This window comes from Haplochromis burtoni, unplaced genomic scaffold, assembly GCF_018398535.1.
Source record: "Haplochromis burtoni strain Fernald_Lab_line unplaced genomic scaffold, NCSU_Asbu1 Contig_405, whole genome shotgun sequence".
NCBI classification, from domain to species: Eukaryota; Metazoa; Chordata; class Actinopteri; order Cichliformes; family Cichlidae; genus Haplochromis; species Haplochromis burtoni.
The window spans coordinates 114745-138008 of NW_024582766.1; the positions used below are offsets into that span (position 1 = coordinate 114745).

General features: G+C 39.8%; 1 protein-coding gene across 3 annotated transcripts in view; it reads left to right on the forward strand.

Annotated features, from left to right (window-relative positions):
* Positions 1 to 23264, forward strand: part of ntm (neurotrimin) — a 474724-nt gene that overhangs the window by 73221 nt on the left and 378239 nt on the right. Inside the window, exon 2 of one of the 3 annotated variants that reach the window (XM_014340758.2) lies at positions 9306 to 10854. The exons of the other annotated variants lie outside the window; for them this stretch is intronic. Coding sequence (XP_014196244.1) covers positions 9312 to 10517 — 1206 coding nt within the window. The 5' untranslated portion in view covers positions 9306 to 9311 and the 3' untranslated portion in view covers positions 10518 to 10854. Of the gene's footprint in view, positions 1 to 9305; positions 10855 to 23264 lie in introns of those variants that run through there. 3 annotated transcript variants of the gene reach the window in all.

Consider the following 23264-nt stretch of genomic DNA (forward strand, 5'->3'; position numbering starts at 1 on the left):
CACACACACACACACACACACACACACACAACTCATAGCAGAAAATGAATGAACACAAAACAGAATCTGAAAACTCAGAATGTGGAAATGATCATAGAAACAAAGTAGAAGTCAGCCTGCACTAACTAAAGCACTAGAATAATGTTAAAAACCAAACTAAGAACTGTCAATAACAAATAGATACCACCCCCCACCCCCCGCCCCCAATGTGCATGTGTATAAAAAAGTCTCCGTATACATGAGATGTTATACAGAGATGTTCCGATCAATCATCACGATTTCATGTACACGTACATTACATGTATAGTACATGTTCCTAATTCAACCTCTAGGACCTAAAACTGATGTTCTGTAGCTTAGCCCTATCTATGTTTTGGAACATGTTGTAGGTTAGCTTTGATTTTTCGACACCTCAGCCCCATCAAAAAATTTAGACTGACAGTAAAGGGTAATGAACTGGCCTTGAGTAACATAACAGATTAAATAACAGGGTGTTTGCATCAAGTCACTTGAGTACCCTAACACCTACGATTTGGGGAAATCTCTGGAAAACATTGCTGGTAATGATCAAATGAATGAAGTGACAGATTCTGACTAAATATACTTCTTCACTGGCTAAAGGCAGGATCCTATCAAAATGCCTCAGAACAATAATAGCAAAATAGTAATATAGTAATATATAATAATATACTATATAATAATAATATAATTTTGGACTACTGTCCTTTTGTTTGTATATAAATTTAGTAGTTCTTGCAATGTGGGATCTTATATCATAGCGTGACAGTGTAACACTTAGTTGACATTTGTTCATCCAATTCCAGCTGCCAACCATTTTCTTCCAATACACCTACAGTATATGTATACACCTACAGTATACACCTAAATGCACTCTTCTTAAAGAAGAAAGAAGAGCTAAGATGGAAAGAGAATGTTTCTTTTCTGCTATTAAGGCACACAGGATAAAAGAACATTTTCCCTCCTTTTCACCCTCCTCAACTCTCCCACTCATTCCATATTATGCTCAGAGCAGGGACGCGGGATGACTCTGAGATTGGCCATGGATTTAAGTGCAGAATACAGATAAGCTGCAGGGAGAACTGGTGCCCAGACTCTTTAGCATACCTAATTGACCTCTAGCTTGGAAAACAAAAACAAAAAACCCCCCAACAAACCTTGTGCTGTGACTAACTCTACCACTTGCCCCTTGGGACCTGCATTCGGCCCAAATTTTTCTGACTCAGTGCTCAGCCATTTTTGGTGAGAACTAAACCATCAGTATTGCTGTCTGTTATATGTAATATGATATGATTATCACGTCAGAGCAGGAGGGGGGCCACCCCCAAACTGTTCCCACAAAGTTGAATGCATGAAATTGTCCAAAATATTTATGGCATCGTAAAGCATTACAGGGAACTGAAACCATTACAGAATAATAAAAAAGGAAATAATTGGCCCAACTCCTGAAAAAAAATCCCACACCATAACCCCGCTGCCATTACAGCTTAGACTGAGGCCAAGTTATGTCCAATATTCCAGTACAATTGAATAATAATAATAATCATATCACTTGCAAGTTCAGTTTTATTTACATAGTTTACATAGTTCCAGTTTTATTTACTGGTAAGTCATATTCATTTGGCAAGTAGACATCTTGAAACCAAAAGTGTGGGTGACAGGAGCTGTTTGCTTGTTGTTAACTGGTTGCTCTGTTCTCCACAGCAGCAAGTAACATATTTGTTCATTGTGAATACCACTGTGTACACTGAAAACTCACTCTACATGGGAAGACTGAAATACATACACACAGAGGATAATGAGGGGATAGGCCACAGGTGGGAACGAGTACGACACTAAGCACAAACTAAAGAGACAGGGGAAGCAAAAGTGAACATAACGCACATATTACAGGGGACTATGAAAATAAAAAAGGAAAAAACTAACACTGAGCCCAGGATCCATGGACTTGACAGAAAGGAACAGTGCAGAAAGGTAAACAAACACAGGGATGAGACTGAGCCAGACACAGAAACACAAAGGAAGCAGGAAACACCAGGGATTAGTGAACCAGGCTGAAACCAACAAGACAGTATGAAACCACAACACAAAAAACTCCCGTGTTTAGTCTCTGTATGATTCCAAAGGAACTCTAGAGTAGTTTGTTTAATGGTGTGAATCTGAACCACCTACCAGTTACATCACAAGTTTGAGTTAAAAAAAAAACATAGCCATGTGGGAAGATAATATAGATGTGCAAATGTGAAATGACTGTAAATTCTCTTTTTTCCACAATAGCCCAGGACGAAGCACCATCTTCCTGTATTATCTTTGATGGAAAGAAAGCAGACTGAACATTCTGTTGTGGTTTGTAATACCGCATTTTGGTTCACTTGGAGTTCACTTGGATTGGTCTCCGTGTGAAAACAAACAAAATCGTGGGAGAAATCAACAAGTTTATATTTTCATCAACTGATTCATACCACATTGAACTATAGGTGTAAAAAACTGTTATAAATGGGGAACTGAAACCAGTACAGAATAATGAAACAGAAAGATTAATGAAAGACTGTCAAAAATACAAAGCTAACAAAAACTCAAAATAGTCCCACAACTTACACAGGTATCATAAAATTGAAGGTGCATCACCTTCTTTTAAGGCCTTTATGCAGTACTTGCTTTCAACTTCCTAAGTGAATCCAACAAAGAGAATCTGCTTTTGGCCAACATGTATATTTTGCATACATAAGCACTATAATACAGCTCTGGTCACAAATTAGATGTTTTTTTTTATAATACGGACTATTCCCTTTGCCACTGTGTTTGTGTGTGTGCATCTGTATTGTGGAAGATGTTAATACTGTCAGGTCATACTCTTTACTCCAAAGGTGGACCCTGTCAAAACAGATTCCATTATAATCAACTTGTGCAATAATTGCACAACCCTTAATATTACATGCTCTTTAGAGAAAACTGCAGTTAATATGATAAGAAGGGCACCTCAGTGTCAAACATTAATTTTGTGCAATATACTGGGATATTTATAATGAGAACTATTTGTATTTATTGGAGCTCTTTTGTTATATTTTGTAACTTTGTAATATATGGTATTAATTAATTTAGTTTAGTTAGTTTTCACTGTCTTGGAGCAACTGTGACATCATTTCTTCTGGGATTAATTAAGCATTCTGATTCTGAAGCTGATTGTGAAGATAAAAGATGACTTTGCACAGAGCAGACATGCAGAAAATAATAATGGCAATGATCAAATAGCTCTAAACATATTTCTCCCAAATCAAGATAAAGTAATGGATATATGTATATTCAGTTTTGCTGTATTCAGTGGTAAACTGAGTGAGTCAGTCAGTCTTTTTAAGAAACACTGCAAAGCTGGGAAAATTCTTGTTGTCAGTACACCTTACCTTGTCCTGTCCTTCACTTTAATGTCCTCTTGGGGGATAATCTCAAGCCCTGATTGCCACAGTGTTCAGTGCTGGTTGCAAACACATTTGTGCTGCTGCTAAAAAGTGAAGCAAATGTCTTAAACCAGCATTAGTTTAAAAAAAAAATAGAAAAAAAAAACCTGTGGTTTCTAATGGACTTCTGGCCATATAGAAGTCTATGTCAAAACAGTCCTTGAACTTATTTCATATGAAATAAAACATTGAATAGGAATAAATTGAACAGGTCACAGGATATGTCCTTCAATGAACATATTAAACAAATATGTAGGACTGCTTTCTTCTATTTGCACAATATCTCCAAAACTAGAAACACCCTGTCTCAGAGTGACACTGAAAAATGAGTTCATGAGTTTATTACTTCTATGCTGGACTACTATTCATTATTATCAGGATGTAAGAACTCCCTTAAAAAAGCCTTCAAAATGCTGCAGCAAGAGTACTGACGGGGACTAGAAAGAGAAAGCATATTTCTCCTATATTGCTTCCCTTCATTGGCTCCCTGTTGAATCCAGAATCAAATTTAAAATCCTGCTCCTCACATACAAGTTTATGAGTAATTTAGGCACTGTCTTTTCTCAATGACTATGTGGTACCATATCATCCCATTAGAGCACCTCGCTCTTGCACTGCAGGCTTACTTGTTGTTCCTAGAGTATTTAAAAGTAGAACGGGAGGCAGAGCCTTCAGTTTTCAGGCCCCTCTTCTGTGGAACCAGCTTCCAGTTTGGATTCAAGATATAGACACCCTCTCTAATTTTAAGATTAGGCTTAAAACTTTCTTTTTGATAAAGCATAGGGTTGGTTCAGGTGACCATGAATCGTCCCTTAGTAATTGATAATTATAGACCATTTTCTAGTGGGTTTTTTTTCAGCAAAATATTTGAAAGAAAAAATGTTTAGCTCTTGCTGAAATCATTAATGATCAACACTGATTAATAGAGCGTTTCAGTCTTAGTCCTGCCTGATCTCACTGTTGCCTTTGACACTGTTGATCATGAAACTCAGTCATAGAATCAGTTGTCGCTGTTTCTTCAAGATGCTTTTGGTGGGCTTTGAAAGGAGCAGTGTTGTGAATAATTTGAGAAACTGTATTAGAAAAGTACTCCTTTTGGACTATGTATGTAGTGTATGTAGTGTATGTAGTGACGTAGTCAGTAGAGGCTGGCGGTCAAGCCTGATCCCACATGGTCCCACAACCAGTGAAAGACTGGGTCATTTGGGAATTCAAGCTGTGGATTTTAGAGGAGCTGAGGACCGGGATGTGCTTTACCTGTCATCCATCATATCAAGCAGTCAAGATTTTTCTTGTTTTATCCAGTGTAACACAGTTAACCTAACTAAATGTGCTTCAGTTTGTCTCCAAAAGTTCCCCGAAAGTCTTGTCCTAGTGCTGCTAAGGTGATCTTATGGAGCTTCTTGCAGCCTGTGATTTCTTGACATTGTAAACCTATTTAAGTTTACATGTTTTTATCTTTTGTGTTATGCACATTGAATTTAAGTATAATGAAATGTGCTAATACTCTATAAATAAAATTTCCAGTGCCTTTCTAATTTCAGATTTTCACAGCTCATACTTTCTGTCCTAAAATGCTTTTTAACAATATGGGACCTTTAAGGCATTCTGAATGTGGATAGCAATGTTGCATTAACTTGTAATTATTAATACTTTCTGTGCCACCAAATGTGAACGTTGTAAAATCTACACCTCCAGTTACAAATGGCAGGCTGATTCTGATTCTGATTCTGATTCACTAGTGAATAAGAAAACGTAAACCCCAAGGGACATGGCTGAGGAAGTAAAAAGAAATCACAAAAGGGAACTAACAGAAAAACACCCCAACTACAAATAAAAGCAAGTCATGAAAACACAAAACTCAAAAAAACAAATGAACAAATGATCACCAAGTGAAAACTATAAAGCCAGAACATAAACTATAAAGAAAGATCATAGTTCTAAAATCAAAAATGAAACATGAACTAACAACTCAAAAAGACTGGGTTAAAGACCTTGAAGAATGACAATAATCCTACGGAGTTACATTTAGTAACATGTATAATACATTAAGACACAATTTGCCAGTCTTTCTTTAAACCGGCGTTTGTATCCTGCAGAAAGTTAATAGGTTTATGAGTCACATATATTTATACAAACACAGAAATGTAGTACAGCTTCATTTGGTTATTATTATAAAGCTGTGTTGCAGTTTTCCTAACTCTGTCTCCGCAATCTTGAGTTTTCTTTCTCATACCTTCTTCTGCTTTTCATTTGTGATAACCTAATGCATTAGTGTGAAGGAACCGCTGCAGGCTGCCTACTGATAACCCTGTCAAGCAACCTGGCACTCCCAATTGTCAGCTCTCCCAGGAGGTCTGCTCATCTGCTAATGGAAACCAACTCCAGAGGTGTGTCAAAACACCCATTATCTTCATACAGAACACACTGGCCCCGAACAGAAACCTTTTAAAATCACAGCTTGAATGGATTCAGGTTACTACAGTAAAAAAAAAAAGACGATAAAAAAAAGAAACTTATTATTTTTTTATGCAACAGAAAATGGAATGAACATGCAACATATTCTTTCTGTAGTTCTATGTGATAAAATGAAAAAACTACATACAACTACATAAAACTACATAAGAACAGAGTATAAATGAATGTGAAAGTCAATATGTATATCATCACTGCAGAATTAACTAAATGAAAACTATAAAACACATTTAATTAATGAAAAATATTGAAATGCCTTTGTCAGGCTTCAGTGTGAAGCAGCACCAAGAAGCAGATTTCAAAGCTTAGCCAGTTCAATGGTACCATCACCTTAGCTTTCTCATCACGACTAATTGCTGCATATCTCGGTTCATTTCCATTGAGCCATGTGAATTAAAATACAACCTTGTAAAACATCAGTTGATCTACGTAGTTTTCAGGTGTCTTGTGAATCCTGTACACTTCACCCACTCATACTTTTGATCTGCCCACCATGTTCAGGGAAGTTTAATTCACCCTAGAAAATATCCTTGAAAGTAAAATTCATAGCACTAATAATGTTACTAAAGTGTAACAAGAATGAAGTGGTCTTTAATATCTCTTAACACAAGCCTGAGTATACATTATCAGGGCTGCTTTCTTAAGGCACCAGTAATAGTGATTAATAAGTGCACGTAAACAAGAGTTTGAGATGTTTAGTATATTCTTTGGATATTACAGCAAATGATCACTTGAATAAAATAAGATGCTGATCAGCACTTTGAATTTTTACCACTCGTCTTTTGTCTCTTCTGTAACTTATTATGCTTGCTATTCAAGGTACATCATGTAGTCCCACCAAGCTAAAGTGGACTTCATGTTCTCTGCTGTGCCAGTAAGGCTTAGTGCTTCTTTACTTTCATCTGTCTCTTTTTTACTCGCAACTGTTAGAGTCAAAGTGTTAAATGTTGCCATTATTGTACTTAAATTTGTAAGTCTTGGTTCAAACTATATGATCAAAGACATTCTCCTGTTTCTATTGCCCTCCCCAGCCTGTTTAATGGTGGGGGAGGCTGTAGTGTTTTATTATAGGCACGTCCTATGTGAAGGTTCTGTTTTCTTGTTTAGTAAACTTCCTGCCTTTATGACCCTTTTGGTGAGCAGGAAGTCACACAAACGCACCCCCAAACACAAACACACACAAACTCACGTGTACATGCATGCACACACACACACACACACCCAGTGCCTTATCTTTTATAACCGTGGAGGGGGGGGGTTACAATGGATGTTTGTGAAACTGTGTTTAACAGAAATAAAAGCCTGCACGGGAAGCTGGTTCTTCGAAGTGGTCTGTTACCGAGGGCAGAAGGGCTGCTCTGAGATCCTTCCCTTGCTAGCATGTGAAAAACCGGTTGAGCTGTTCGTCTTGCTTCGTTAATGGGAATAAGTCTCTAAACCAGCGTGGGCCTGTGGAAGCGCAGACCCAACAGCAACTTTCTCAAAAGAGCTTTTGTTCATTTTGATTACTTGATTTGATAACTTGACTCAAAAGTTCTCAATTCCATTGAAGACTTATACCCCTTTTTAAGTCTGGATTTTGGCACTACACTACACCTGTTTAATAACTGTTATTCAATAGGTACACATGATACCAAGGCAGCTGGAAGATAAATAATTTAAAAGTTGAATTTTTCCACTAGGGGTGCTTTTAGATACCTAAGGCATGACAAGGAAATGAGAAATGAAGTAGGATGATAGAACAAGATGATGTGTATGCACTGCAGCATGTCTGGGTTTTTGCTTTTGTGTCTGACAGGGTTCCTAGTGGGATGTACAAGGGAAATGTTGCTATTCAACATTTTGACTCCAGAAAGAGAACAGGCCACGTGATCATTTTGTTTTTGGGATCTTAGTTATTATACTTTTTACTTCACACAGGCACTCACAACTTGTTGATATAATTGCACAGTTTCACTCATGGTTTTAGATGTCTTACCTCAGTGGCATTAAAATTTTAAAAAACTTTTCATGAAATTGCTTTGGATGAAAGTCATAATAGCTGCATAATACCACAGTGTACAACTTTGGATTGACTGAGAAAGACTGTCAACAATAGACTCACTCAGCCATGAAATTATCAACATCTGAGAGCCAAATACATTTGCACTGCTTGTCATTAAATTGGCTTAAATATTTTTCTTTTGAGGTCTTTCCATTAGCTTCTTAAGCACTTTTGTCACTGTCGTCTTCAGTATGGCCAATAGTGTGACAATGGTGGCAATGACACAGTAAAAAGAATGAAACAAAAAAAAAAGTTTACTCCCAACTATAATGCCTGAGGAAAACTCCAACAGAAATTGTTTATTTCACCATTTAGTGCCAGCACAAAAACACAATGTTATTTGTGTAAGGATAATAAGGTCATAGTAAATAGGCATGTAGCATGTCTCAATACCATACAGAAGTGACACAACCCGGTTGTTAAGTGATGACGTATGAACTCTGCTTCTGGGAACAAAACTGCTCTGCATTTATTAAGGCTGGTGTGTTTTTAACATGTTTTAATGCTTTGTCTCTTGTTCTATTAAATCTGAACAACCCCCTAAAAAAGTCAGTGATAATTTGATTAGGTTAGAAAAGAATCACTCTGAGGCTAACAAAGATTTGAATGAGTACATGAAGCTATCTGTGTCATGAAACGCTGTGTGGCAGGCAGGAGATGAGGACTCAAAATGCAGGACTCACAGACTCGAGGGATGAACTCAAAACCACAGCTTTATTTGCTGGTCGGGGAAAGCATACAAAACTAAACTGGGAAATATAAACCTACACTTGACGGAGAGGCACACGAGGAAACACACAGCTTGAGGGACGACACAACACTGACTCAGAGAAACACAGGGTTTAAATACACTGGGAAGTAACTAGGGGAATGAGACACAGAAGGAGAGCACAGCTGGGGGAAATCAGAACTGATGAGACAAGGAAGCGTAAACTGAACACACTAAGATCAGACACAGAACTTCAAAATAAAGCAGGAAACACACATGCAAAGACACAGACTCAGAGACGTGGGCTTTAACACAGAGACCTGACTACACTAGAGGGGATACACAGGCAGGGACAACGGAAAACAGAGGGAGCACAGAATAAACACTGGGAAACCAAAACACAAACTGTCATAATTCATAATATCAAAAATAAGAGTACAAAAATCAAAAACACTGGGTCACCGACCCAGAACCATGACAATCTGGGTCCATTTCGCCATCTTGTGAAATAGATGCAAGATGGTGCCGAGTATGGCAGCATCACTGCGAGCTCCCCCAAGCAACAGCTGGTTTTTGTGTTTAATTTTACTTTTCCTCATTCCAGCGAGAGATGCGGGACTGCTGCGTGATCTGCCTCACAGAAACCTGGCTATCGGACAAGGTACCGGAATTCGCAATACAACTACTGGGGTTCTCTGTGCACTGCGCGGACAGGTCACAGGAGCTTAATGGGAAAAGCAGAGGCGGTGGTGTGTGTTTCATGATCAACAACAGCTGGTGTGATTATGTGAACGTGCACCCGGTCAAATCCTTCTGCTCACCGGACCTGGAGTACCTGATGATTAAGTGCCGGCCATTTTGGCTACCGAGGGAATTTACAGCAGTGATTATTACGGCTGTTTACATTCCCCCACAAGCTGACACTGACCGAGCACTCAGGGAACTGTACAGCGTGATCAGCAGTGAGGAAACCGCACACCCAGAGGTGTCGTTTATCACGACCGGGGACTTTAACAAGGGAAACCTGAAGAAAGTTTCACCAAAACTCAACCAACACATCCATTTCAACACTCGTGGAGACCAGCTACTTGACCACTGCTACACCTCCTTCCGGGATGCGTATAAAGCCCTCCCCCGTGCCCCATTCGGCCAATCAGATCACAGCTCCATCCTGCTCCTTCCGGCCTACAGGCAAAAGCTGAAACAGGAAGCTCCAACCCTGAGAGCAGTGCGAGTGCTCAAAGCCTGTGCCAACCAGCTGGCTCCTGTGTTCACCAGACTATTCAACCTCTCCCTGACACATGCCTCTGTCCCTCACTGCCTGAAATCATCAACAATAGTCCCAGTCCCCAAGTCCACCACCATCAGTAGCCTCAGTGACTACAGACCCATCGCACTGACTCCAGTGGTTGCAAAGTACATTGAGAAGCTGGTCCTAAAACACATAAAGGACTGCCTCCCACCCAGCTTCGACCCCCACCAGTTTGCCTACAAGGCAAATTGGTCCACAGAGGATGCAATTCCCACTGCTCTCCACTCCACTCTGCATCACCTGGAGAATCCTGGGACATCAGTAAGGATGCTCTTCATTGATTTCAGCTCGGCCTTCAATACTATCATCCCAGACATTTTTATAGACAAGCTGGTAAATTGGACTCCCCCCCCCCTCCACATGTGCATGGATCAAAAACTTCCTCACAGACCGTTCACAATCAGTCAAGGTTGGCAACAAGCGATCATCCACCCTGTCGCTCAACACTGGCTCACCACAGTGATGTGTGCTGAGTCCACTATTATACACCATCTACACCAGTGACTGCACCCCTACGCATCCCTGCAACATCATCATCAAATTTGCAGACGACACCACTTTGATGGGGCTCATCACCAACGTTGATGACACTGCCTACAGGGATGAGGTCCAGCAACTGTCAGAATTGTGTAACTACAATAACCTCACCCTAAACCCCAAGAAAACCAAGGAAGTGGTCTTGGACTTCTGCAAAACAAGAACTGATCCCCCTCCCCTATCCATAAAAGGTGACTATGTGGAGAGGGTGTCCTCCTTTAAGTTCCTCGGCACGTGGAGAGAGTGAGCAGCTTACAGTTCCTTGGTGTACATCTGGCTAAGGATCTTACGTGGTCAGGACACATAAACAAAACAGTGAAGAAGGCGCAGCAGCGCCTCTTCTTTCTCAGGAGACTGAAAAGATTCGGCATGAGCCCCCGCATCCTCAGGACCTTCTATCACTGTGCCATTGAGAGCATCCTCACTGGATGCATCACCACCTGGTATGGCAACAGCACCGCTTACAACCGCAAAGCTCTCCAGAGAGTAGTGCAGTGCTCTGAACGGATAATTGGAGGTGAGCTTCCCTCCCTCCAAGACATCTACAGGAAGCGGTGCCTGAGGAAAGCGGGGAGGATCATCAAGGACTCCAGTCACCCCAGCCATAAACTGTTCAGACTGTTTCCATCAGGAAGGAGGTTCTGCAGCATCCGGTCCCGTACCAGCAGACTGAGAGACAGCTTCTTCCATCAGGCCATCAGACTGCTGAACACTTCATAGACACCTCACCTTCACTTACCAGAACTTCAACATTATGCACTCCATACTGTATACTAAATGCCACTTGTTTTGCACAATATCCAACTGACAACCTCTGTATATTTTGTTTTATTGTTTATTCTATTTAATTTAAAATAATAATAATAATATATATATATATATATATGTGTGTGTGTGTGTGTGTGTGTGTGTGTGTGTGTATATATATATATGTGTATATATATATACACACACACACGTAGATATACATATTTAGTATACACATTCAGTAATGCGCATACACTCTTATATTGTACATATATTTATTCATATAATTCTCAGATTTACCCATTCTTATATTTTGCTTGTTCTTATTTTATTGTATTTTTACACACCTCTGTTGCTTGTGAAGCTTGCACACAAGAATTTCACTCGCATGTACTGTACCAGTGTACCTGCAGATGTGATGTGACAATAAAAGTGATTTGATTTGGAATTTTCCATGACGAGTAACAATGACAATGACAATTTTTTCTGTATTGTGGATGGATTATCTCAGTTTTTCTCCTGACTGAAGTATGGTCCATTTACAGCATCTTTTTCCTGCATTTGTCTATAACAATTGCGAACTGTCACGTTACCAGTCAATCTGACCTGGGTATTGGAGAAAATTCTGATCCAGATGAAAACTAGCATGAGTAGTGGTCAGACGAAAGCAAAAAAGGTATACTGGGGACAAACCGGGCCAAGTCTGCTATGCCTGGTGTGCGGGGAAAAATTATCAATATGCTTTTTGTGACATTTTTGTTTGGTGGTGTGGCATGTGATTTGTTTTCTGATGTGAAATATGTGCTGTGGCTCCAAGAGGTTGGGAAACACTGTGCTAATCATAGCTCCGTAGCTAGCTCCAACAGAGTACATCAATATAAACCAGTTAGCCCAACTGCAGTGACCCTAAAAATGTCACTGCTTTTTAGTTTTCTCTCTTCATTTATGTTGGAAGTGATAGCAGAGCTGTACGTGTTAATTATTCAGAAATTCTTCAGTCAGAGCATGGTATGGATGAAAACTAGCAAGCTAACTCTCTGCTAACTTCTGTGTTAAACTTCATAATTCCTGTTTCTCATGGATGCCTGGATGTTAAACTTTATTGTTACACCTGGTAGAGCACCAACACTGATCATTTTATTAAAAATGAATAAATTTAGACTGACAGTGATGCCACAGTGTTTGTTTGACTTTGGGGCCAGAAGCAGAGTTTGGACCTGGAAACGGCTAATGATGTCAGGTTTAATAGACAGATAACTCTAGCTGTCTAAACCATGACCATTTGCTAAATGTTACAAGACTACAGCTGACATGAACATTTTAATACGTTGTTACTGAAAAAGATGTAGCTCATTCGATTTTAACAGGGCTAGTAATTTTCTCCCATTCCTTGTTTAAAACTGGTATTAGCTGTACAACATCTTAAATAAAAATCCTGGGATATTTGTGTATTGTGTATTTGTCTATTGTAGTTATAAGGACTACACTTACTAGACGTTGTTTTAGTGATAACTTAATACTGGCAGGTTGGAGCCTTTTCTTTTAGAACAGCTTTTTTCCACATTAACATGATAACATCATGCTTTTCCTAAAGATTTGTCAGTTGCACATGTGTGATCCAAATCTCCCATTCTACAAGTTCCCATAGGTGCTCTGTTGAATAGAGATGTGGTGATTGTGGAAGGCTACCCGAGTACAGTGAACCCACTGTCATGAAACCACAGTCAAGAAGCCAACAGGGCTGGGCCATATTATACCATTCACGGTAATACCGGTATAATGTTGGGCAACGATAAGAAAATGATATATCGCGATAGAATATGGGTAAAATGCGCATGCGCAGTGCCTTTGTTTTCATACGCACATGGCAGAAAAAGCATGGCGGCGATGGAGAATGAGAAGGGTGAAAGCGGATCGTTGAATGAAATGATGAACCAGAATTGGTTTGTAAAAATGCTGCAACTTCAGTGGTGTAGAACTGGTTTTTGTTCGTCAGATACACAACAAAGCACTGTTTTTGGTAAACATGCTAGCGGGCCATCGTTACGGTGTTTTTTGGAAAATACGGCACACTTAAAATCAATCCTTTGATTTTTCTGAAAATCGACAGTGCCCCTTATAATCCCATGTGCCTTAATTATGAATTCTGGCTGTATTTACTGACCTTGAAACGATTTTATGTGGTACACAGCGCTTGTGTACCAAATAAAGCGCTCATGTGATGGATTGTTGGAGCATTACGGCTATCATAGGCAGGAGCCTCGCGGAGTGATACGTACTGTGCTTCAAAATAATATTACCGTATTGTGTGTGTATAACCTCTTTTTTAATTTTGTGAATATTATACATGATTATGCTGAGGATATGTTGGCCAATTACCACTGGAAATGTCTTTTGGTTAAACTGTCAGCAAGGAATTTGCATTTGCACTGTTAAATTTTTATATAACTTTAATGCACGTAAAAAACAGCTGCTTGTGAAAATACAGCATTGATGTTTTGTTTTTTTGCACTAATAAAGTTGTGGAGTTGTAAAGTATTTTGTCAATGTCAGTGTCAATTATATCGTCAGTTATATCGTTATCGCAAATTTTCAAATGTATATCGTGATAAATATTTCTGGTCATATCGCCCTGCTCTAGAAGCCAGTTTGATATGAACTTTGTGACATTATATGTTATTCTGTTTGAGGCAGCCATCAGAAAATGGGTATGTCAAAGTGATCGACATGGTCACGCAAGTGGACTCTGGCATTGAAACAATGCTAGTGTTTAACTGGTACTAAGGGGCATAAAATGTGTGAAGAGAACTTATCCCCACAAAATTACACTATTACACTACCAGCTGATACAAGGCAAGATGGATCCATACTTTCATGTTGTTTACACCAAATTCTGACTCTATGATACAGCAACTCATCGAACCATGCAACATTCTTCCAGCCTTTGCCAGTTTTCTGTTCTTAGCTTACAAGAGTGACACTTGGGATGGTCTGCTGCTGTAGCACAGCTGATTCAAAGTTAAACAAACCGGAAGTACACATTAAACATTTTGTACATTCCTGCTCCTTGTATCACTGTGGTATCTGTTATTATGGGGAAGGTAATAACAGATACCACGTGAGATCACGCCCCAAAAAAGTGGATGAACTGGCGGCTCTAACCCGACATCAGAGGAGCTACAGGAAATGTAGCGTGATGTGCTTCACAGAGTCGTGGCTAACCGCGCTAACTCCGGACTCACACATAAACACACATCTGATCCGGGCAGACAGAACAACGGAGAGTGGTAAGAAGAGAGGAGGGGGTTTGGCTGTGTTTGTGAACGATAGATGGTGTAACTCTGGGTATTTATCTATCAAAGAGACGCTATGCTGTAAGGACATTGAGCTGCTAGTGGTTAGCATGAGACCGTACTATTTACCGCGAGAGTTTACACACGTGATTATGATAGCTGTGTATGTCCCGCCCTCTGCTAACGCTGCAGCAGCCTGTGAGGTCCTGCACACTGTAACCAGCAGACTCCAAACACAGCATCCTCAGGCCCTTTTCCTGATCTCTGGGGACTTTAATCACATCTCCCTGTCCTCCACTCTCCTCTCTCCCTCCACTCTTCACCCAGTATGTCACCTGCCACACCAGAGACAATAAAACATTGGACTTTTATCAATTTAAAGGGGTTTTAGTGGGTGAGAGAATCAAATAATAGACATGGACATGAATATTTTAAGCTCTTTTAACTTCTGGGGAAAAACATTTAAACTGTATTTCAATTCAAAACAGAGAAACAAAAATATTATCCTTGGCCAAAATTGGGCAGACTTAAAAATAAAGTGCTATTTTAAATACATTTTCAAAATAGTATTGTCTTTAAATAATAATAATACAAAGTAACCTTAGCCAAAATTATTTTGTATATTAGGCTAAAACAGTACGATCAGTGCAAAAACAAACAAACAACAAAAACAAACTCATTGGACTCACAATACCTCTATGCTTATTTACTGTCCATCTCTTTCAGCCAGTTACTTAGACAAACTAGCCTGTTCACATTTTCAGAGCTCAAAGCAGCTCTCTTTATTGTTACTATGTGACCTGCAAGTGAGAACAGACTCTCACAAGGGACAGAAGTGGCTTAATCAGATACTTGCGGGCCCGTACAGACAGCTGTGGGTGGGTCCCTGCTCGACTGGACCACCACTGCAGCGGGCAGTCTTTCTCGTTGATGGTGGATTCTGCTCTGTACGAACTAAGGGCCCTGTTACACAGGGCTTCCTCATCTGAATCAGAGTTTGAAGACAATGAAGAGAGGAGGAGGCTCTTTGTCTTTGCTGGCTCCTTTGTGGTGGCATTTTTACACTGTTAATTCAGCAGTGCCTCAAGGTTGATCTGAACCTTTTCTCACTCTCCACTTGGAAGACACTTTAAATCCTTAAAGTGTGGGTCAAGCACAGTAGCTATCTTGAGCTACTGATTGTTGAGTGTAGCTACATGTTGGGTTAGGTCCTTTGTGAACACAGTCTTAAATTTAACCATGTAGTCTGAGTCATCATCGGAGACCTCCATGGTGTGATGCAGGTGGCGGAAAGTAGGTAAAACCATTGAACTTGAGACATATTTCTCAACTTTAAGAAGCTCAGCCACAAATCTGTAGTAGATAGTCCAAGAAAGTAATTATTAATCTACACAATAATTGTCAACTGTAGAGCTTTTTGAAGAAACGGTAACAATAAGTTAAAAAATATTTTTATTTAACTGCAATGCTCAATGACAGTAGCCAGCTTTTGGAGTTTTACCAGCTTTGATGGAGTTAAAATGACTAGCTTGTGCTTTTGTTTGTCTAAAACAGCAAAAACAGCCTCTTGATTCTTTAGAAGACGAGAAAACATATCCAGATCCTCCATATTAGCATGGCTGTCTGTAATACATCTAATTTTGCTTGCTTTTCAGTGTCATAAAGCTGTTGAATTTCACTTGGAATAGTCTTTCGGCATGGAAGTTGGAAAGTTGTTTCACCTGACGCTAACTGTAGCACAATTTCTAACCCCCTATCTTCTACCAATGATTGTGAGCTACTGTCCAGAGCAATCCATTTTGTGAGAGTATTTGTAAGTTTTTCCGATGTTGACTTAATAATTTTGGTCCTTAATCCAGTAATTTCATCAAGTCTGAGCTGCTAAACTGCTGGGACTGCTAGCGCTAACAGCTCCCACAGTTTCTGTGCGCGCTGCAACATGTTTTGCATTTAGATGGTACTGTAAGGTTGAAGTGCTTCAGTGGTATGCAAACTCCTTTTTGCACAGTTTGCACAAAATCACACTTTTATCAAGGCTTCTGTTGGGTAGTCTTTTGAAATAAAATTTGCCTCCGATCAGTCTGAGCAACGCACTTTCTTCTGATTCTTTATAGCTCTGATATGTGCATCAAGGTAATTGGTATACCATGAAATTGTGCATTGACAGAAGTTCCCCTTTGCTTGGAATGCAAACTGCACTTAAATGTGTTTTTTAATGTGTTATTTTTAATTTTAAAGGTTGTGGCAAACCGTCATGGGATATCCCATGAGTTGAATTGTGCCATGTGATTACTTGCTGTCAGGGCACCTCTCTGAAAAAAACAAACACTTTAAGGACATCTACTTTTATTCTTTTGATTTGATTAAATTTTAAGATTTAAATGCACAACCACCCATGTCAACTTGTCCTCTTTGTACCTAGCATTAGCCTGTTGATTTGAGCAACTTCTTTAAGTATCAGCTGTGAATGTAAGACTTTCTTACCCTCTCTTGTCCCATTCATTCAATTTACTTTGCTTGAGACCAAAAGCAAAGTGTCCCCTGGATACCAATGTCACTTGTCATTTAAGGGAAAAGCTTCAAAAACCTTTATTTGTTCATCCCAGCATGTTGCCAATATGTGTGTTTGTGTTTGTATGCGTGCATTTACTGTATGTGTAGACACTTGTCACGTTTGCAGTGTTTCCAGAAGTCTGGCATCAAAAATCAATATTAAGAGTGCTGCTGGAGAAACAACAGTAGAGGCTGAAGGGTTGTACAGGGGAGGGATACTTGTTTTCTCTTTCTTTCTGCTCATTGTGTTTTCAGGGTCTTGCAGTACAGCCATAACTTTCTGTGTGCCCTGCCATCCACTCTCCACCAGGGAGTGGACTCAGAACTTGCCAAATGTTGACAAAATGTGTCTTAAGTGAGTTAAGCTGGTCACATTGTTGATTCATCATCCAAGGAGTCATCACTCTTTTTTTCGTATTCATGAAAGGGCCAAATGACAAACCTGTGAAGGTATATATAGAGATATCTAGAAGTCTAGGGTAATGGACTTTTTAATTTTTAATTTTTAATCCTCAACACTGCCTTGAAAAGAAAAAGTAAGTATTACTGTGGATAACAAAAACAACTCAACCCAAGACTTTAAAAACTTTAGCAGATATTTTTTTCTATTCAAATTGTCACATTCAAATTAGATGATTTAATTATTGCTGAAATGCTTTCTTGACCTATAGTGTAGCCATATTCGAACTGCAAATTATGTCCATAAAATTTTAATAAAATTCCCAGTGTTCTTGATAAAAATTGATTTTGGCTGTGTGTCATTTGTTCAGTCAACACCTGTTCTTTTTCCTGTTCATAAAAATGCTGAAAATAAAAAGAAGAATTGTGAATTGTCATTTGACTGCCTCACATTGCTTAGAGTTGTGTCACGGTGTGGTTGGTGTGCTGAATGGCCGCAAATGCTTGGCTGGATAAGCTCCCTAAGGGCGCCACACCACATCAGTGTCAGCATATCCTCCGGGAAGGGTTTCAGTCTTCACCAGCATAGTTGTTTAACACAATAGACTGTTATTTGCCCAGCTGGGATGCTCTCAAACACACATTACATTTTCCTGCTGCTTTCACCCACATGCCTTTGCCCCAAATGCATTGTGAGTCATCGGGCCAGAATGGATGATTGTTACATTTTCTCAGCATGCCATCAAAAGAAGTTGTTTGACTCTCAGTTGCAGTATTAAACATACTCATTTTGAGGTCTTGCTTTTTGATCAGCACCACCACAGTGTATCATATATCGAAGAATGTACACTTAAACAGACATGAAGTCCTTATTCAAACACACACACATAGTTAACAATTATAGCACGAAGTATCTGTGACGTGGGTACTGATGAGTTATGAAAGTACATCTAGCTTAGCCTCTCAGTATAATTATGCAAATACTCCAAGTCCTTAAGGATTTAGGTGAGCAGAGCTTAGAAGGTGACAACAGTTTGGGAAAAGAAAGTGCTGAAAGTTTGCTGTGACAGTTATATAAAGGTTATATAACTGTCATATAAAAGACAAGCTCATGCAAACTAACATATGAAAAGGTAACCTAAGTCACCATGCTGGATATGTGCTGTTGAATTCCAACCAAGTTACCATGCCTGACTTGGAGTATTTTCAAAGATTTCATCCTTCAGAAAAGAAAAAAGATTATCCATATGAAACAACCTCTCTTGGATTGACTGATCTGCAGCTTTTCCATCAGAGAATTCCATCATCCTCTAAAACTCGGAGATCCTGCCTTCAAAAAGAGAACTGTTCTCAGAATTTCATTCTAAAACATAATATACACCCAGGACCTTCTCTGTCCAAGTGGATCTATAACATTTTTTTGTATCATAACAGCTGCACTACCGAACTTATCAGTGCACAAATAATTTCATTTGAATTTACAAAGTAACCAAGTAACCAAAGTATTATTTATAATTTCAACTGAATTTATTCTACAAGTACAAAATTCAAAGGGCTGGAAAGTTGATTAAAGCCATGTTTTGGGCATGCTGAGTTTGTGCACTCATTTTCTATGAGAAAAGATGCTTAATCGCATAATGGTCAGTATATCATCCAACACTGGGCTGTAGCGCTAAGTGTCAAAGCCATGTCCATATCGACGACTTTATATTATATTACTGCTGTTATTCATAAACAGACGCACACATTGTTTTAAACAGCCAAACAGCAACACGTATCTGTGTGATCAACACAGGGTGTCCCAGCTCATGACAGCTGTGTGTGTGAGCATGTTGTTAGCAGACCAAACTGTGAAGTGCTTTGCCTGCTATAGCAGAAAAGCACTGTGTGTTGTCCATTTATTATTTGATGTACTAAAAGAAAGGCCAGAGTGTTGTGTAAGAAAGGTAGTTGTACCTGGCTCATACTATTGTGCAAAATTTAACACTACTACTACTATTCTGATTGTAATGTTGCTGCTAGGGATGGGTATCGAAAACCGGTTCTTGTTGAGAACCGGTTCCCACTGTTTCAATTCCTTGGAATCGTTTGCCATTTTTTCAATTGATTCCCTTATCGATTCCAGTCGCCCCGAATGACGTCACCACGTTGCGGAGCGTCATTTACCTGGCAGGAAACACGGCGCCTAAGCGGCTCAAACGCTCAAAAGTTTGATTATACTTTATGAGAACCGATGACAACAGGGCAACTTGCAAAGTAGATATTTCATTTAAGGGAGGAAACACTACGAATATGCAAAAGCATTTGCTCACAAAACACGCGATGACACGCGTTTTTAATTCCGCTCCGGACTCGTGACTCTCAACCCAGCAGCAGCGCTAACGTTTGCACGTCCTCTCCCGTTAATGCGGCAGGTAAATAATCAACTAACAGTGCATATTATGTTAGCGCAATCTGCCTTATTACAAGACCTGCCATTACTGTACATGTAGGTGACCATGATGAGAGAGACAGACAGAGTCTGGCTGGCGCTCGCTGGCAGTTCTCGCTGCAGTCTACCGGTAGCGTCTCCTTTCAGGCCAGGATAGACTAATGTCACCGAGCAGTGTCTAAGTTTGTGGTCAAAGGCTTGCACCCATTTGCCACAGCAGATGCCCCCGATTTTTGGTAAGTGAATGTGTTTAATTGTAGGCAGGGACATTACTGGATATTCTTGTGTAATTGCCACAGAACAATTTATGTTATACTTTGTTATTGCTACAGAAGAATGTTGCAGCTTTAAGGCAGGGATGACTCCTGGAGTTGCTTTCTCACTGCATATGCTTTATTTCACAATCAGATCGATTCGATAACAAAAACATACAGCAGCTCCTCTCCTACTCCTAGCCCTTCGCTGCGGTGGAAAAAAGAACGACTTCAATCCCCTTCAAGGAACATACGTACAAAATAGTTTTCCTGATACACCAATGGGGCGTTCAATGCCATCTTGTAAATATGAGTACTCTGGCAGAGTAACAGTTCAAATGAAAAATACACCAGAACAAACAAGCAAACAAAAAAAGAAGTGTGGGGTACCTTTGAACCAATGAACAAAGTATAACAATTTATACTTTTTAACATAACCTGACCCCGTCAATATGTGATATGTCTCACAAGAATATTTATTTTATTATTTTACATTTACAATTTTTTTTCCTGGGGACCCTGTGACACCCCATTGAAGAGCCGTAGGCTGGATCTCTCAAGATCTCACTGTTGGGTTTGTAAGGCCATGTTACTCCTAAATTTCTATCTTGTTCAAAGAGAAGATATAAAACAAAGTTCTAAGCTAATCGACCTTAGTGTTCTCCTTTTTTAAAAATAAAAAAGAATCGATAAGAGAATCGATAAAGAATCGAATCGTTAAACAGAATCGAAAATGGAATCGGAATCGTTAAAATCTTATCAATACCCATCCCTAGTTGCTGCTACTAATTAATTCTGTGCTTTTCAGTAGTGTTAGGAAAAACAATTTCAGATATATGAGTGGAAGCAGGTGACACCAATAGTACTAAAATAGTGAGTTGTATCCCAGTGTCAAAAGAGCTTTTACTGTAGCATTTCTAAAAAAATCTTCTATGCTAGGTTGTTTAGAAATTTAACAAGCAGATCACTTTTAGAATACTTTTAAGAGTCAGATGGCCAAAATACTTCTACTGTTTGTTATCTCGAATGCAAAGTTCTTCAAAGCAAATTCCTTGTTACGGTTTGGAGGAGGACTCAAGCACAGGACTCCGGTTCTGATGCTCACAAGAAGGATTTATTTACAATTCACCAGGTGTATATACAAGAAGGTGCGGGGGGTGCTATATACAGCTGAGTGAGGGAAGAAGGGGTCTCCAGGGAAGTCCAGGGGAAAAGCACGCATTCTTCAGATCATCCACGCACACGATCACAGGCTCACACTCCGACACTGCCACACGGGAATCACACGGGAGAAAATCCAAGAAGCTCTGTAGACAGAGAGACATGGTTAAGTATGACGCACAAAGGAGAATACTCTTAACTAGACTTGCTGTAGCTTGACTTCACTAACGCGTGGTAGACAACGATCCAGCGATGAACAGCAGTCGCCTCCTGGTTTAAATGGCGATCGTCTTAATGAGACCCAGGTCTTAATGAGACTCATCTGTCGAGGGCGTGGCCGAGGGCGTGAACCCACAATACATGTTGTATTTATATGAAAATAACTTTAAAAAAAATTAACATCCAAATTATAAAAATAAACACTAATCTTCATAAAGCAACATTTGGATTTATGGTCTGTCTCTCTGCATTTATGCAAGTATCCTTCTGACTTTGCCTGTTGATGGCTGTGATGTTTGAGGTTGAGACAGTGGCTGTCTGTGCAGCATTCGGGAATAAATGTGAATTATTAATGGGCAATACATTAGTTGAGGATTATTCCCTGTGCATTGTGCTGTCAGCTGGATATAGCTCTGATTGGCTTTTTAGTGCCCATTTGCCTTTGTAGGGATTATTATATTGGTTGGGAAATGTGTTATGTTATGTTTACTTTTGGCTTTTCATGCTTTTTTGCACGTGTAATATAAATTCTGCTTAGTTATTCTGTGTACACTGTGAGCGTAAGGAAAATATGACCTGGCTTAATAGACATGTGAATTGCTAACCTTTCCTACACTGTGCCCATGTCCTGGAAGATTTCCTTATATCTTCCAGGACAACGTTCATGCTTTCTCTAATTGTTTAAGAAATAAATTTCTGCAGCACCTATATGTTTTGAAATATCTGTGTGAGCAACACAGGGTGTTAGCACAAAGTCTTGGCAGAAGTCGTCCCTGCATGTGTAAAGCTTCTATGGGTATATAAGATACACCTTTATCTCATAGACCCCAAGAGTTTTAGCTCTACTCTCGCAACACTCAAGATCTGTGTGTCGGAGGTAGTCCCTTTCTCAGCTGCAAGGGAGGGGGTGGTGGAGTGAGCTTAAGGGGCAGTGCCAGGCAGGTGAGTGGACAGGTTGTGGTGATGGCACTGATGAGCTCTCTACTGTTTGTAGTAACGCTGGAGTGGAATGGAGAGAGGCTTCTTGAGAAGGTGTGCATAACGCCGGAGGAGAGCAGCAGTGGGAAGTGTATGTGTGCCGAACCCTGACAGTACAATGCTGTGTGGCAAGAAATAAAAGAAAGGTTGTGTGAACACTCTGAATCTAATATTGTCTGATACCAGATTTGTTTTTGGATACACATCTGTGATGTTTGAGCAAATGTCACGCGATTAAGATTGAATCACAGTATCCGTTATTCCTTACATGCTCCTAACCAAACATTCAAATACAGACTTCATGAAGGTAGCCATCCACTAGTGTCCCTGTGCTTACTGCCCAGCACAATGGACCCTATTGGCATTTACCATACAATGCCATGATTGGCAGGTCCACCACTGGCACCCTATGCTTTTCAAAGATTAGAACAGGGTCACTCTGAGCACAAGTGAAAATGTGGAAAACATCATGCTGCATTCAACACCATTCACTGTTGCCAATGGTGTGTCAGTTATTTCCTGGGAAAGTATCCATGGAGAGACACACATACCTCTACAGCACCTTGCTTGTGATAATGTAACGGGACCCATTGTCAGACACTATAGAGTGCAGTGAGTTGTAGGTCCCTCCTTGTGCATGACAATGCCTGGCCGAATTTTAAGAGAGTATTCTGGGAGT